At 43.0% G+C, this 13,868-nt stretch overlaps 1 protein-coding gene across 1 annotated transcript in view; it reads left to right on the top strand.

Moving 5' to 3' along the window:
* The window catches only part of syne1b (spectrin repeat containing, nuclear envelope 1b), a 70,051-nt gene that overhangs the window by 29,584 nt on the left and 26,599 nt on the right, over positions 1 to 13,868 (top strand). The window contains exons 61-94 of the mRNA XM_065947779.1: positions 235 to 399; positions 497 to 669; positions 751 to 904; positions 1,119 to 1,262; positions 1,484 to 1,648; positions 1,790 to 2,107; positions 2,303 to 2,458; positions 2,587 to 2,757; positions 2,847 to 3,173; positions 3,282 to 3,434; positions 3,588 to 3,755; positions 3,911 to 4,087; positions 4,202 to 4,348; positions 4,450 to 4,575; positions 4,883 to 5,059; positions 5,235 to 5,500; positions 5,864 to 8,024; positions 8,207 to 8,544; positions 8,645 to 8,789; positions 8,875 to 9,093; positions 9,196 to 9,464; positions 9,665 to 9,830; positions 9,924 to 10,079; positions 10,220 to 10,372; positions 10,496 to 10,678; positions 10,783 to 10,920; positions 11,096 to 11,281; positions 11,430 to 11,552; positions 11,670 to 11,852; positions 12,190 to 12,333; positions 12,573 to 12,761; positions 13,026 to 13,166; positions 13,478 to 13,591; positions 13,700 to 13,861. Of these exons, the coding sequence (XP_065803851.1) occupies positions 235 to 399; positions 497 to 669; positions 751 to 904; positions 1,119 to 1,262; positions 1,484 to 1,648; positions 1,790 to 2,107; positions 2,303 to 2,458; positions 2,587 to 2,757; positions 2,847 to 3,173; positions 3,282 to 3,434; positions 3,588 to 3,755; positions 3,911 to 4,087; positions 4,202 to 4,348; positions 4,450 to 4,575; positions 4,883 to 5,059; positions 5,235 to 5,500; positions 5,864 to 8,024; positions 8,207 to 8,544; positions 8,645 to 8,789; positions 8,875 to 9,093; positions 9,196 to 9,464; positions 9,665 to 9,830; positions 9,924 to 10,079; positions 10,220 to 10,372; positions 10,496 to 10,678; positions 10,783 to 10,920; positions 11,096 to 11,281; positions 11,430 to 11,552; positions 11,670 to 11,852; positions 12,190 to 12,333; positions 12,573 to 12,761; positions 13,026 to 13,166; positions 13,478 to 13,591; positions 13,700 to 13,861 (8,157 nt within the window). The remainder of the gene's footprint in view (positions 1 to 234; positions 400 to 496; positions 670 to 750; positions 905 to 1,118; positions 1,263 to 1,483; positions 1,649 to 1,789; positions 2,108 to 2,302; positions 2,459 to 2,586; positions 2,758 to 2,846; positions 3,174 to 3,281; positions 3,435 to 3,587; positions 3,756 to 3,910; positions 4,088 to 4,201; positions 4,349 to 4,449; positions 4,576 to 4,882; positions 5,060 to 5,234; positions 5,501 to 5,863; positions 8,025 to 8,206; positions 8,545 to 8,644; positions 8,790 to 8,874; positions 9,094 to 9,195; positions 9,465 to 9,664; positions 9,831 to 9,923; positions 10,080 to 10,219; positions 10,373 to 10,495; positions 10,679 to 10,782; positions 10,921 to 11,095; positions 11,282 to 11,429; positions 11,553 to 11,669; positions 11,853 to 12,189; positions 12,334 to 12,572; positions 12,762 to 13,025; positions 13,167 to 13,477; positions 13,592 to 13,699; positions 13,862 to 13,868) is intronic.

The following is a 13,868-nucleotide window of genomic DNA, read 5'->3' as shown; positions in this document are numbered from 1 at the left end:
TTAAACAGTGACGTTACCAATTGCCTATGAATGAATATAAATGTATTTATTTTTTTACTTTAAGCCTCTTAAAGATTATTTGTACGATTTAAATTCCTGTGTGTATTTTGTACTAAATCTGTGTTAGTCACCAAAGAGCCTACATGTGTAATTATCATGTTGTGCCTACAGTGGATTCACTTTCTTAAACCTACTGTATATTAGTAATGATCTGGTTTTTTCCTTCTTTAACAGGAGAAGGCATCACGGATTGACCGAATATCCACTGAGCACCAGCTTTTCTCCCAAGGGCTGAAGGAGCTGCAGAACTGGGTGGCTGACACCAGCCACATGCTGCAGACTTACTGTTCCCCCACCGCTGACAAAAATGTCCTTGATAGTCGGATGATCAAGCTTGAGGTATAAAATGAATCTTTAGCCTTTAGAATTAGAGAGAACTCTTAAAACGGTCATGATAATAGGAGTTAAATAAATGCATGCGTTGTTGTTGCACCAGGCATTGCTGACTGCACGTCAGGAAAAGGAGATCCAGCTGAAGATGCTGATCACAAGAGGAGAGTCGGTTCAGAGGAACACGTCAGCTGAGGGAGTTCCTGTAGTCCAAAAGCAAATCCAGGACCTTAAAGATTCCTGGGATGCCCTGCTCTCTGCCTCCATACAATGCAAAACGTTAGTTCTCGAGCAGAAGTAAATACAAGTTAAAACTGCTACTCCATTGTCTTACTGAGCTTTCCTCTTTACATTTTACAGTCAGCTGGAGGGTTCCCTGTCTCAGTGGACCAGTTACCAGGAGGATGTTCGCCAGTTTGTTGCATGGGTGGAGCGTGTTGAAGAGAGCCTAGACCCCACTGACAAACAGTGCCCAGAGATGAGGGACAAAACTGCTAACCTGAGCAAAACCAAGGTACTGCACTCCTGCCTGTCATACTTCATACTAATAAGGCTTGTAAATAATGTATGTAGTTTAACAAAGACAAAATACTTTGGAATTTAGATTTGCAAGTTGAAAATATAAGCAAATCAAAGGTTCAAAATCACATGAGCTATTTTATTACAACAGATGTCAATGTCAAAAGTATCAAAGTTTAATGATAAGATGATTTCTCCACTCTGTTTAGTTGCTGTATGAGGAAGTTCTCAGCCACAACAGCCTGCTGGAAACAATCACTGCGAAGAGTATCAGTATCGTGGAGAGCTATGTCACTCAACTTGAGCTTCAAGAACTGCAAGAGCGCTATAACACTATGAAAGACAATGCCATGGTAAAGCAGGATGTGCACTGTGCTAAACAGTCAACCATATTTGAAATATGTGTCGGTGTGGTCTTAGATAACTGTAAGGTCTAAAAAATATTTGCTATTTTTAAACATAAATCGAGCAAGTGAGATTCATCAGAAATGAAAAAAGCATCTCAAACACAGTAAGAAATAAAATCTACCACTGGCTCTGAAATAATTGCTCGCAATCTTCACTGTGTCTGTAGAGGGCAGTAACTAATGCTGAGGAGCTTGTGAAAGCCCATCACGAGTATCAACGTGGCCTCCATGCATTTGAGGACTGGCTCGAACAAGAACAAGAGAAACTTGGCTGCTACACCCAACTGGAGGGTGATGTGGATATGCTGGAGGAAACTCTTCAAAAGCTGCAGGTTTGAAAATCTTAGTGAGAGAATGTTGTGGTAAACAAATAGACGATGAAATGCAACAGTGAACCTAAAAATAATTACATCAAACCAGAGTTTCTATTCAGTTAATATTTGACCTAAAGGTTTACACCATTGTAACTACAGGAACTGCAGCTGCACTGTACAGAGGGCCAGGCTTTGCTTAACACCCTCCTGGTCAGTCGAGAACTGGTCGTTCCCTGGGGCCTGCCTCAGATCGAAGACCGAGAACTGGAGTCCCTGCAGCAGGACTGGAGGATGTACCAGGCACGACTGGCTGACACCCGGTCTCAGCTCAACAGTGCTCTGGCCAAACTTCGACAGATGGATCAAAAATTTCAGCGTCTTGACAGCTGGCTTAAGGGCATGGAGACTAAAGCACAACTACGTAGCCACAGGCGGTCCGACCGTACCACCAAAGATGCCCAGCTCCAGCTTATAAAGGTTAGCCTTGTACATGAACATTTTTTGCATTGTTTTCTCAAATCTGCACAATTGTGTTTGTGTTTGTGTTTATATTGACAAAACTACTTTTAAAATTAGAAATGGTCACTTCAATCAGATGTTGACTCTCATGTATGTTTAAGAATATTAAAAAGTATTTTTTTTATACATCTCTAATGGTGTTTGTATGATCAGAGCTGGCAGGAAGAAGTGCTGGTTTATCAGGAGGAGATGGAGGGCCTCAGTCTCTTGGCTCAGCAGGTTTTAGATGAGACTCACATCAGCAGCCAGATCAGTAGCAGAGCCACCAAGATCACAGCACGCTACCACGTCCTGCTCCTGCAATTACTGGTAATGTAATTTTAAACACAATAACCAGAATCTGTATTTGTGAGTTGACAGATTATTATAAAACTCTCATCACCTTAGCTACCCCAAGCATTCTTCTCCTTAACCCCCCCTCTTTATTTATAATACAGGAAACAATCAAACAGCTCCAGGAGGAGGTGTCTTGCATTGAGGAGGCACAGTGTGTCTTCGGTACTTTCTCCGACTGGCTCAGCACAGCTCAGAGTAACTTCAGCACAGTGGCTATCAGTGTTGATGCAGTTGACCGCTTTGCTATGGAGAGAAAGATGAAAAAACTAGAGGTATATTCTCTAACATGCAGTACATGTCACAAGTATTTTAATGTCTACTTCGTTAAAAACGAATCAGCATCACCCCATGTACCTTTCAGGCTCTTCAAGGTGACATGGATCAGGGTCACACCTACCTCAAGACAACGAGGGAGAAGACAGAGCGAGCCATGGTGTTCTTGGAAGAGCCGGAGGCAGAGCAGCTGAAGGAGGAGGTAGACACTCGCCTTTCCCAGCTATCAGAGCTGATGGAAGCTCTGCGCACAGAGCATAGCTCCCTTGAGAAATGTATCTCACTCTCTAAAGACTTCATGGATAAATACAAAACCCAAGCCCAGTGGGTGAAGGAGACCAAGAGCCTTTTGTCATCAAATGTTGAGCCTAAAGCTGAACTTTATCAGAAGAAGGCTCAGCTTGCAAAATACAAGGTAATTAACACCAAGATATATTTTTCTTATCTCTTGGCAACACTGTGGAAATAGAGCAAAAACCCTTAACAATATCTACAATATTTTCCTCAATTTTCATGTGTGCAGACCATCCAGCAGACAGTGCAGTCTCATGAGTCCGCAGTGAAATCTGTCTTTGAGAAAGGAGAAGCCTTGCTGGAAACAGTCCATGACACCACTATAAGTGACAAAATGAAAAAGCTGCAGGCTGACTATCAAGATCTCTGCTTAGCAGCTAAGGTATGGATGCTACTGTGATGTTTTGGCTGAGAGGGGGGTCTCAAGTTTTTCTTTTGTATTAACAAATTGACTAAAGGAAACAGACTGATACTTAGCGTAACATAATTCTCTTATTGAATGAAGTTCTGATTTGGGCTGCATGTTCTGTTTTAGACACAGGTCCAAAACCTTGTGGAGTGGGTGAAGGAGCATGAGGATTACAACAGTGAATTGCAAGAGGTGGAGAAGTGGCTCCTACAGATGTCCAGTCGACTGATCACCTCAGACTCCATGCAGACCAGTGGCATGGAAATGGCCACGCAGCAACTTGCCCGACACAAGGTGACCTAAACCATACAATCCTAAAATATTCACAATTCTTACAGTAATATTACTTGTGCAGGATAGATTATTACATCACTTAATAATACTTTTGGTTAGCATTAAATGGGTCACTTTTTGTATTTTGAAACATGTAACGCTTTTTTTTTTTTCAGGCAATAATGGAGGAGATAGCCAGTTTTGAGGAGCGTCTCACCAGCTTGAGGCAGAAAGGCGAAGACCTTGTAGCTAGCTGTACAGACCAAGTGCAAGCAAAGATCAGTCAACAAGTCCAGGCTCACCAACAGGGCACCAGAGACAGCTACTCTGCCATTTGCAGCACTGCTCAACGTGTGAGTTTAAGAGGACAAAATCCATGGAATTATTCTCATTTTACTTTTTCCAGGGAACCTTTCCATTTGATGACTTTAAGAAAACTTTATGGTTGCACTTCACTTGTTCCACAGGTGTACCAGAGTCTGGATCGAGAGCTGCAGAAACACGTCAGCCATCAGGACACTCTGCAGCAGTGCCAAACCTGGCTCTCCACAGTGCAGGAGGAGCTTCAGCTCAATGATCAGGGACCAACTGGTCTGCAGGAAGCACTGAAGCAGGTAACTGACATAATGGATTTTTATCAGCTCTAAGAATCCAATCCGATGGCAATGTTTTTTTTTTCTTCCATTTTTTTCGTTGATTACTTTTGTACACACAGGTGAAGCACTACAGGGCCCTTCAGGAGCAAGCAAGCACTTACTTGGACCTTGTGTGTTCAGTGTGTGACCTGTCTGATGATGCTGTGAGAGTAGCAGCTACTGACGTACAGCAGGTCAAACTCACGGTCAGTAATTTCTACCTCCTTGTCCATTATACATTGTAAAGGGTATTTTTTTTTAGATATAGGAGGATAACTGAATCACAACAATGACTTATGAGGACTGACTTTGAAAACACCAAAAATAGGACAATTTTGACACAAGTTTTATGGAATACTGTATGTTGTCATAAAGACCAATGAATGCTGGATATGAGATATACTCTAACCAGTCAACATTAAACTTTGATTTTTATTTAAAAGTCAATCAGTTATAAACAAGCATACCGTGTATTACCTACAATTTCACAAACATTAACTTTACGTTTTCTAGATAGAGGAAAGGATGTCCAGTGCACAGGAACTCTCAGAGGGCTGGCGGGAGATCAAGGAACAGAAGCAAGATCTGACTAGCCTGTTTCAGGATATGGAGCAGCAGCTCCTCAGCTTCTCCAGAAGGCCAGCCGAGTTGGAGACCAAGATAGCTCAAAACATGCTGTCTCAAGCCAAGGTAGCGAACAGTACCAATGTTGATAATATTTTTTTGTATGTCTACACTGTTTTGTTTGTGATGTGGTTATGATTACTATCCTAACATATTTTATGGGTTCTGTTGGATTAAAATGATCTGCTAATCTGTTTGGCTCTTTTTTGGGTTACTAACCGGTATATTGCTCATCACACAGGAATGCAGCCTGCATCTGCAGTCCAAACAGAGTATCCTGACCAAGATGACGGAGACTGTGAGCAGATTGACTGGTGGCCATGACTCTGCAGAACATGCTGAGCTTGACCGTCTGAGCCATTCCTGGCTCGAGCTCTGTCACCAGGCCAACAAGCTGCAGAGCCAGAGAGAGGCAGATCTGCAGAGGTCGATAGAATACCATGACTGCATCAGTGCAGTGGAGGCATTGTTTGAACAGGTGTCCAAAGAGTGGGACAATTTGGCCAGGTGGGTTTTTTACATAAAGTGTCAACATTAGTCATCACATACTGCTGTGAGTCTAATAATCGTCTGACAGGAACAAATCCAAGTAAACTGTTTTAGGCTGCAACAAAAAGCCAGTTGTTCTAACTATTCTCAGTTTCTTTTTCATGACTACGATGTATTCTACTACTAGAACCATTTTTTATAACACCATTTGTTTGTCATTACATACTGTATGTCTGAACTCAAGACCAACATTGTGTTCACCTTTGGAACCAGTTTTTAAGATTGTTCTAAGAAGATGTGTCTCAATTCTTGAAATCAAAACACTTCATTTCTTAACTGAACAAAATAGTTATGTATTTTTATCTGTTTTTTGCTGCGCAGAACGGATGCCGAAAGTTCATCCCAACATTTGGAGGCTTTACGAAGGCTTGCAGTTACTCTGGATGAACAAAAAGGCACTCTTGAAGAGCTTAAGGAACAGAAGCAAAAAGTTATCCAACATTTGAACTTGGATGACAAGGAGCTGGTAAAGGAGCAAATCAGCCATTTTGAGCAGCGCTGGTCTCAGATGCAAAACCTCATTGAGAGGAAAATCCAGGACTCAGTGGTGACCCTGGAGGATATGGGCCAAGTCGAGGCCCGTCTGAGAGAGGCTCGAGACTGGGCAGAGGAGCAGCAGCCAGCCCTGTCTGAGGCTATGAAAATGAGCCCTCCTCCAGAGCTCGCTCAGAGTTTCCTGTTTGACCACCTGAGCATCTGTAGTGAGTTGGAGGCCAAGCAGCTCCTGCTGGCACAGGCCATGGTCGACGCTGATAGGGTATTGGCCCGTCTAGGCCTCAGTGAGCGACAACGTCTGCAGCAGCTTATCGTGGACACTCAATCTGAGGTTGAATCTCTGAGCGAGAAAGTTGTGCAGCGCAGAAAACATCTGAGCAAGGCCTTCACAGAGAGAACACAGTTCCTGATGGCTGTGGGCCAGTCCATCTCCTGGGTGCAGCAGAATGAGAAGAAGGCCCAGGCAGAGGAGTACATTGCTTTGTTACCTGATGACCTGGCTAAACAGGTCAGAACTTGTAGGAACATTCAAAGCAGTCTAAAAGCCTATCAGAGCGAGCTGACCTCCCTGTGGTCTCAGGGGAGGGACCTGATGAGAGATGCCAGCGAGGAGGAAAGGAACGAGATCCTCACAAAGTTGCAGGAGTTACAAAATATCTTCGACAAAACATTACACAGATGCGGTCAAAAACTGCAGGAGCTTGAAAAAGTACTTGTTTCAAGAAAATATTTCAAGACTGATCTAGAGAAAATATGCCTGTGGATAAAACAAGCTGATATTGTCACCTTCCCTGAGATCAATCTGATGGTTGGAGATGCTGAATTGGAAGCTCAGCTTCTTAAGTATCAACATGTTATTGAGCAGGCAATTGAATATGAGAATCTTCTTCTAATCGTACAAAGAGCTGGCCAGGAAATATTGCCCAGTCTAAACGAAGTAGACCATTGCTATTTGGATGAAAAACTCAACACTCTCCCCCAGCAATATAATAACATATTAGCACTAGCCAAAGAAAAGCAGGAGAAAATCCAGCAGGCCATTCTCACTAGGAATGAGTACACTTCTTTCATAGATGTCACCCATAAAGCCCTGCAAGAACTTGAAGAACAGTTCAATAATCTTGGCACTCAGCCTGTAGGGCTGCAGACAGAAGAGGTTGTTAGTTTGCAGTGTGATTATAAAGCGATCCAGGCAGACCTGAGCAGCCTGGGTCTAGCTGTGAGTGAACTGAACCAGAAGAAGGAGGGCTTTCGAAGCACGGGTCAGCCATGGCGGCCAGAGGAAATGACCCAGCTTGTTAGTCTGTACAACGGACTAAAGAGGTTGATTGAACAAAAAGTGGAGCATCTGGATGAAACCTTGGAGTCATTTGAGGACCGCAAGGCGATGGCTATGCAGGTTGACTCTGAGTTGAAAGCCACAAAAGAGCAGCTGGTCAAAGTGAATGCAGAGACACAGTCAGCTGAGGAGAGGCTAAAAAATTACCACGCTCTGGCAGGAAGTCTCCAGAGTGCCAACTCTCACCTGTCGCGGCTCATGGAGCAGATGGACACTCTCGCGCCCCGCGTGGACCTAGCAGCCCATGATGCTTCCAAAGATCAAGTGGTTCTGTGGCAGGAGGAGCTGCGATCTTTGCAGGCTGCAGTAGGAGACCTCATAGAAGAGTGTGAGAACAGGTTTGTCCAAAGTAAAGACTTTGAGACAGAGATGAAACGGACCCTGGACTGGCTGCAGCAGGTCAGAGATGAATTGGGCTATGCTGTGATTGTTGATGTGAGGGTGGAGAAGGTGCAGGAGGAGATCAGAAAGCAGCAAATCATGCAAGAGGAAGTGCAGTCGAAGCTAAGAATAGTGGCTGCTCTAAGCAGTAGAGAGAAACAGAAGTACACCAGCGCAAATGAACTCGTTCCCAACCATGTAGATACAAGCCTAGAGGAAATGGCAAAACTGCAGGCAGACGTTCAGAAAGCACTGAGCTCCAAGCAGGTGAGACAACATTCAGTTCAATATTCTATAAAACATGCTAATCATACATTTAATTCTATGAAATGCATAATTCTTAATACTAACTTAACTAAGTTAAGTGTTTAATTTGGAGTGAGAGATCAGGGGAACTACATTTGTGACTTATGGCAACATCTTTTAATATTTTTTCCTTTCGCGTAAAGATAACCCTGGAGGATGCCCTGGTGTTGTGCCAGAAGTACCACTTCAGGATGCAGTCAGCCTGTGAATGGCTGGAGGATGCCGTGTCCTTCCTGCAGCAAGCAAGCCTGGGTGTGGACGTGGAGAACTATGAGGAGTGTCTCAGGCAGCAGGGGGACATCATGGCCACGGAGCAGGAGTTTCTTATCCACCTGGAGGAGCTGCAGGCCCTGCTGCCTTCGCTTGAGAACCTGGTCAACCCCACAGCTAAAGAGCAGCTCAGTGTGAGTGTAGAGTCCGCAAAGCAGAGAGGTATGGAGGTCCGAGATCAGCTCCAGTGTCACCATGATGTCCTTTACAGGTAATGAAAACAAAAAGTGATGGTACACTAATCATCAAAGTGACAATACAGGAAATGTTTTAATAAGAACAATTAATCTAATATAATCTGTTTTTCTTAGCTGTGTGGATCAGTGGAAGACATACCAGGAAGCTAGGCAGACTGTCATTGAACTCATGAATGAGGCTGAAAAGAAGCTGACTGAATTTTCCACTGCAAAGGCTGGCACAGGCCAAGAAGCTGAAGATAAGCTTTGCAGTCATCGGGTAAACAAAGTCTATTCAATACAATGGCCACTACTTCTATGAATACTGTAGACTTCATTCATTATTTTTTCTCTTTATTTTTCAGTCCCTTGTATCTCTGGTCAATGGCTTCCAAGAGAAGCTGAGTGGTCTTGAGGAGCAAGCTGCCCAGCTGGAGCTGGTGGGGAGTGATGCCAGTAAGGCCACCATCAGTCGCTCCATGACCACCGTGTGGCAGCGCTGGACACGGCTACGAAGCGTAGCCCGGGGACAGGAGAGAGTGCTCGAGGACACAGCACAGGAATGGAGAACTTTTAGAGAGAAAGTAAACAGACAGAAGATTCACATTTTTTAATTGAAATGCAAATATTTTTATATATTCTTATTGTTTTTTTATATATATAACTTTATTTTTCATTTTGTTTAGATGGTGAAGGTGAGAGCAGTCGCTGATGAGCTCCAAAATCGTTTTCCAGACAGCGCTGTTGAAAAGGCTTCTAAAGCCACCCTGCAGTCACTCTTGGACCAGCATGACCTGCTTAGCCAAGACCTGGAGAGAGAGCTCACTGCCCTCACACTGCTGCGCCAGTATGCTCTCAGCCTTCTGCATGATGTCGAGGTGCCTTCACCGACAAATGAGCAGGATGAGCTGCCCAGCCTGAAGGAGATTAGAGTTGTACAAGACCAAATGGAAAGGTAGAGAAGATAAACCTTCAGAACTGTTGCTTTCAACAAAGGCATCTGTTTTTAATTTGTGTCTAATCCGTGGTGCTTTAATGGAGATTTCTTTTTAACAAATAGTCTGAATCAAAGTAAATTACATTTCTCACGTTTAGATCTTAAGGGATCTGTCTTACAGAATTGCAGTGAAGTCTTTTTTTACCTTTGACTTTCAGCCTCCTGACACAGTCCAGGACCAAGCGGGCTCAAGCAGCTCAAGAACTGAGGGACAGAGAGGAGGTGGAGAAAGAACTTAGTGTCGTCAAAGCCTGGATTCAGGAAACCAGGGAGCTTTTTCTCAATCCCACTCCAGACATTGATTCCTTGCTGCAGGAACTTGAGGTACAATAAGAAACTTTGACTGCACAACCCTAATTCTATTGGAATGAGTATTTCTGAGAAAAGTTACATTGCTCCTTGATTTGTTGTGTGTAGGTTGTTCATGAGGATGTGGTCACTTATCGTCAGAATGTGGATAAATTAGCAGAGCAGCAACAGAGCAAATATCTGGACCTCTACACCATTCTGCCCTCTGAAATCTCCATGCAGCTGGCCGAGGTTTCCCTTGCATTGGGTGCCATTGAGGATCAGGTTCTGTATCATTTTAAAACCTCTCAATTTAAAAAGAACATTATGGCCCCCCATTTCCTTTTGTAGTTTAAATCAGAGAACACCTACCGTATGTTAATAATTTTGTTATGTGGCATTTGTCGTTTCTTTATATGTTCCAGGTTCTTTCAAAAGAGAGAGAAATTCAAAGAACCAGAGAAATAAAAGATAACTTCAGCACCAGAATCCATGACATCTCTGAGAAGCTCAAAGCAACATCAGCTAAATTTAAGGAAAAATCTCCTGATGTTGATCATGCCAAAGAAGAAGTCAAGGTGAGTAAACTTTTTTTTTTCTGACTGTGACTGTTTAATTAAGAATATAGTTTTTTTTTCCAAATCATTCGGTACCATCAAAAGATGTCCGAAAAATTCTACATGTTTTATATGTCTTATCAGAGCCTGGCCGAGGACTTGGACTGTTGTGGTCGCACCCTCTCAGAACTGGACGCTGCAGTGCAAGACTTTGGCCGCAGGAATCCCCTGCTTGCAAAACAGCTTGGTGACGCCATAAGCAAGCTGTCAGAGATGCATCATCACACAACACGGCTAGCAGACTGCAGGAACAACTGGCTCAAAAAGGTTTGTGTTTTCAAGTGTCCTATTAACATTACAGTTATTGTGCTCATTACGTAGTACAATGATTACAAAGGTAAGAATACTTTTTTTTTGTCTTGCCTCCTCAGGCTGTCTGTTATTTGGATGAGTATAATGAGATGCTAGACTTCATTGTGAGGTGGTCAGAGAGAGCCAAAAGCCTGGTGAGAGCAAACATCATCTGGAACTCCTCTGTTCATCTTCAGGAGCAGATACGAATGTACCAGGTGAGGTGGGGGTCAAAGCGTACATCCTTATGGGTTCATATGTGATATTCAACTACAGAATTGTTGGCTTTTTAGGAAGTACAACTACCTTTCACCATATTATGAAGGGAATAAACCCATCAGAACATCACACCATAAATGCCATTCATTCACTGTCCTTTTGTCCTGTACTTAGGCTGTCTTGCGTGAGTCTCGCGAGCTCCATGGAGACCTGGAATCAATGGCAGAGAAAGTAGATCTCCTGTCGGAGGTGCTGCAGGTTGAGTCTATGAGCCAACAGGTTTGTGAACTCAGTCGACACACTGAGGAGCTTCAGCAGATAATCAAGACACGGCTTCAGAGCTTGGAGGATGCAAATAAGGTAAAGAAAACAAATCTTATCAATTTCATTACTTTGTAACATTAATGGATGCTTTCCTTACTTGTATTTATGAAATTTCACCCACAGCTGATTTACTTTTTACGAATAGCTTGTATTGAATACTCTGTGTCACTGATCACATCCTCAGAGTATGGAGGCTCTTGAGTACGAAGTTAAGGCTCTACATGTTGCTCTAGAGCAAGTCCAAGCCACCCTGACTTCGCCAGAGTTATCACGCCAGAGTCTCAAAGAACAGCTGGCTCAGAGACAGGTATCCCCACCACCTTGAAATAATAATCACATGGCCTGTTATGTTACTTAAAGCACTTCGGATGCTTACTTTGCACACTGTAGTTCCACACAATGTAAACTTCCCCTGTTTTCACAGCGTCTGTTGGCTGACATGGAGAGCTTCAAGCAGCAGGTGCAGGCGGTGCAGCTCTGTCAGAGTGCACTGCAGGTCCCAGAGGAGGTGATGCCCAACCTCGCCATCTGTCGCACAGCGCTGCGTCTGCAGCAGGAAGCCAGTCAGCTGCAGCATGTTGCCATTCAGCAATGCAACATCCTGCAGGTACATTAGGGGGCACTATTACTGCAGCACAGTAATGTTATGTAGTTGTCATTTCTCAATCTAACACACTTTGCAATTGATGGATTCTGTAGTAAGACATGGCCTTCAGCTTGAAGGTATTTAAACCTTTAAAGATGGATTTTGAGGCCACAAGCCAAGTAAAAAAGCAATACACTAAATATTTATTTTTTGTGATGGCAATTTCGTTCTACATTACGGGTTAAAAAGGTCACCTGCATTTAAAAAAAATGGTGTACTCTTTAAATACACAGCTGTTTTCCATTCTGATGTTTAAAATGTTCTTCCTACAAAAATCTATTTCTTTTTTATTATACAGGAGGCAGTGGTGCAGCATGAGCAATATGAACAGGAAGTGAAAGAGCTCCAGGGGCTAATAGAGGAAGCACACCGTGTCATCCAGGACCGACCGATCCCCTCAAACAACATCCAGGAGCTTCAAGCCCAGATCCTCCACCATGAAGTACAATATATTAATTCTCTGACTTTGCCTACCTTTACTTTCTCGCTTTAGCTTCCACTGTCAATTGAAGGCAAAAAGGCCCCCAAAATAATTTAAAAAAAGAATGACATGCTTGAATGTGTTTATAAACACACACAATAAAGAACTTATACAGATTGTGTCTGTATTGCAGTTTTTTTTTTTTGCAGAATTTCCTCATAACTGCATAACAAGTTGAGATTGTTGTTGTTTTTCAATAGGAACTAGCCCAGAAGATCAAAGGTTACCAGGAGCAGATCGCCTCACTAAACTCAAAATGCAAGATGCTGGCAGTAAAAGCCAAACATGCCACCATGTTGCTGACAGTGACTGATGTGGAAGGACTGCCTGAAGGGTTGCACGAGATGGATGAGGAGAAATCCAAGAAATCTTCAGCACAGGCTGTCATGGTTAGAGAACACGATACCTTATACATTTGTGTTGCTGACAAAGCTGTGTGCACTGTTTGGGATGACTCAGTCTCGATGCATTCTGCTATTCCTGGCTTTAAATATGTTATTCTACTTTACCAATGAAACTACTTTTGTTATAAGGTTGTTTTTTAATAAGCTGCATTGTGCCATGTTAGAGAGAAACAACAACCGATGATTAACCTTTCCCAATCCATCTTAAACGTCTGCTCTTCTGTTAATATTTCCTGCATGGCATCTCAGATGACTGCTGGCCGCTGTCACACCCTCCTCTCTCCTGTATCTGAGGAGTCTGGGGAGGAGGGCACGAACAGTGAGATTTCTTCTCCTCTTGTCTGTCGCTCTCCATCTCCCATCACTTACACTGAGGCCACTATAACCAAGGTATCTACTTTATCTTTTGATAAGCCATTCATCCTTGTTTTGTAGCACGTAATTCTGCAAATTCTGCTTTTTGTCTAGTCTATATATGTTTTATTAATGTTTCTCTAATTCTTCTGTTTGTGAGTAAACTGTCAATTGAAAAAGAAAAACACTGTCAAAGAATAAGTGAAACAGGCAATAACAAACCAAGGGGCGGAATTATTTTTCTGCACATCCAATCATGATTAATAATAAATGTTTTTGTCTTTGCCATCCATTTAATAAGGGATTCATTTGCCGTAACTACTGATGTCTCTGTTATGTTGTTTTAGATGGGAAGAGGGACACTTACAAGAGCTCCCATCCAAGAATTATATGACCCAACATTTGAGTCAGTGGCCAACTTAGATGACTTGCAGCGCTCATGGGAGACATTAAAGAACGTGGTATGGAAAAAATAGAAGGCATCTACTTAGTGGTCTATTGATTCTCAGTGAATCGAATTATGTTTTAAAGCTAAGCACTTTTAAATTGTCCTTTTGTTCTTCCAACAGATCAGCGAGAAGCAGAGGTCTCTGTATGAAGCTCTGGAAAAGCAACAACATTACCAAGGCTCACTCCAGTCGATCTCTTCCAAAATGGAGGCTCTTGAAGCCAAACTGAGTGAGCCTCTTGAGGCGGATAAAAGCCCAGATAGCCACATTAAGACACATGAGGTGAGTC

The sequence above is a fragment of the Labrus bergylta genome, chromosome 18 (genome assembly GCF_963930695.1).
Source record: "Labrus bergylta chromosome 18, fLabBer1.1, whole genome shotgun sequence".
NCBI classification, from domain to species: Eukaryota; Metazoa; Chordata; class Actinopteri; order Labriformes; family Labridae; genus Labrus; species Labrus bergylta.
Note: the sequence above shows the minus strand (reverse complement) of the source record. Positions and strands in the feature narration are given on the sequence as shown.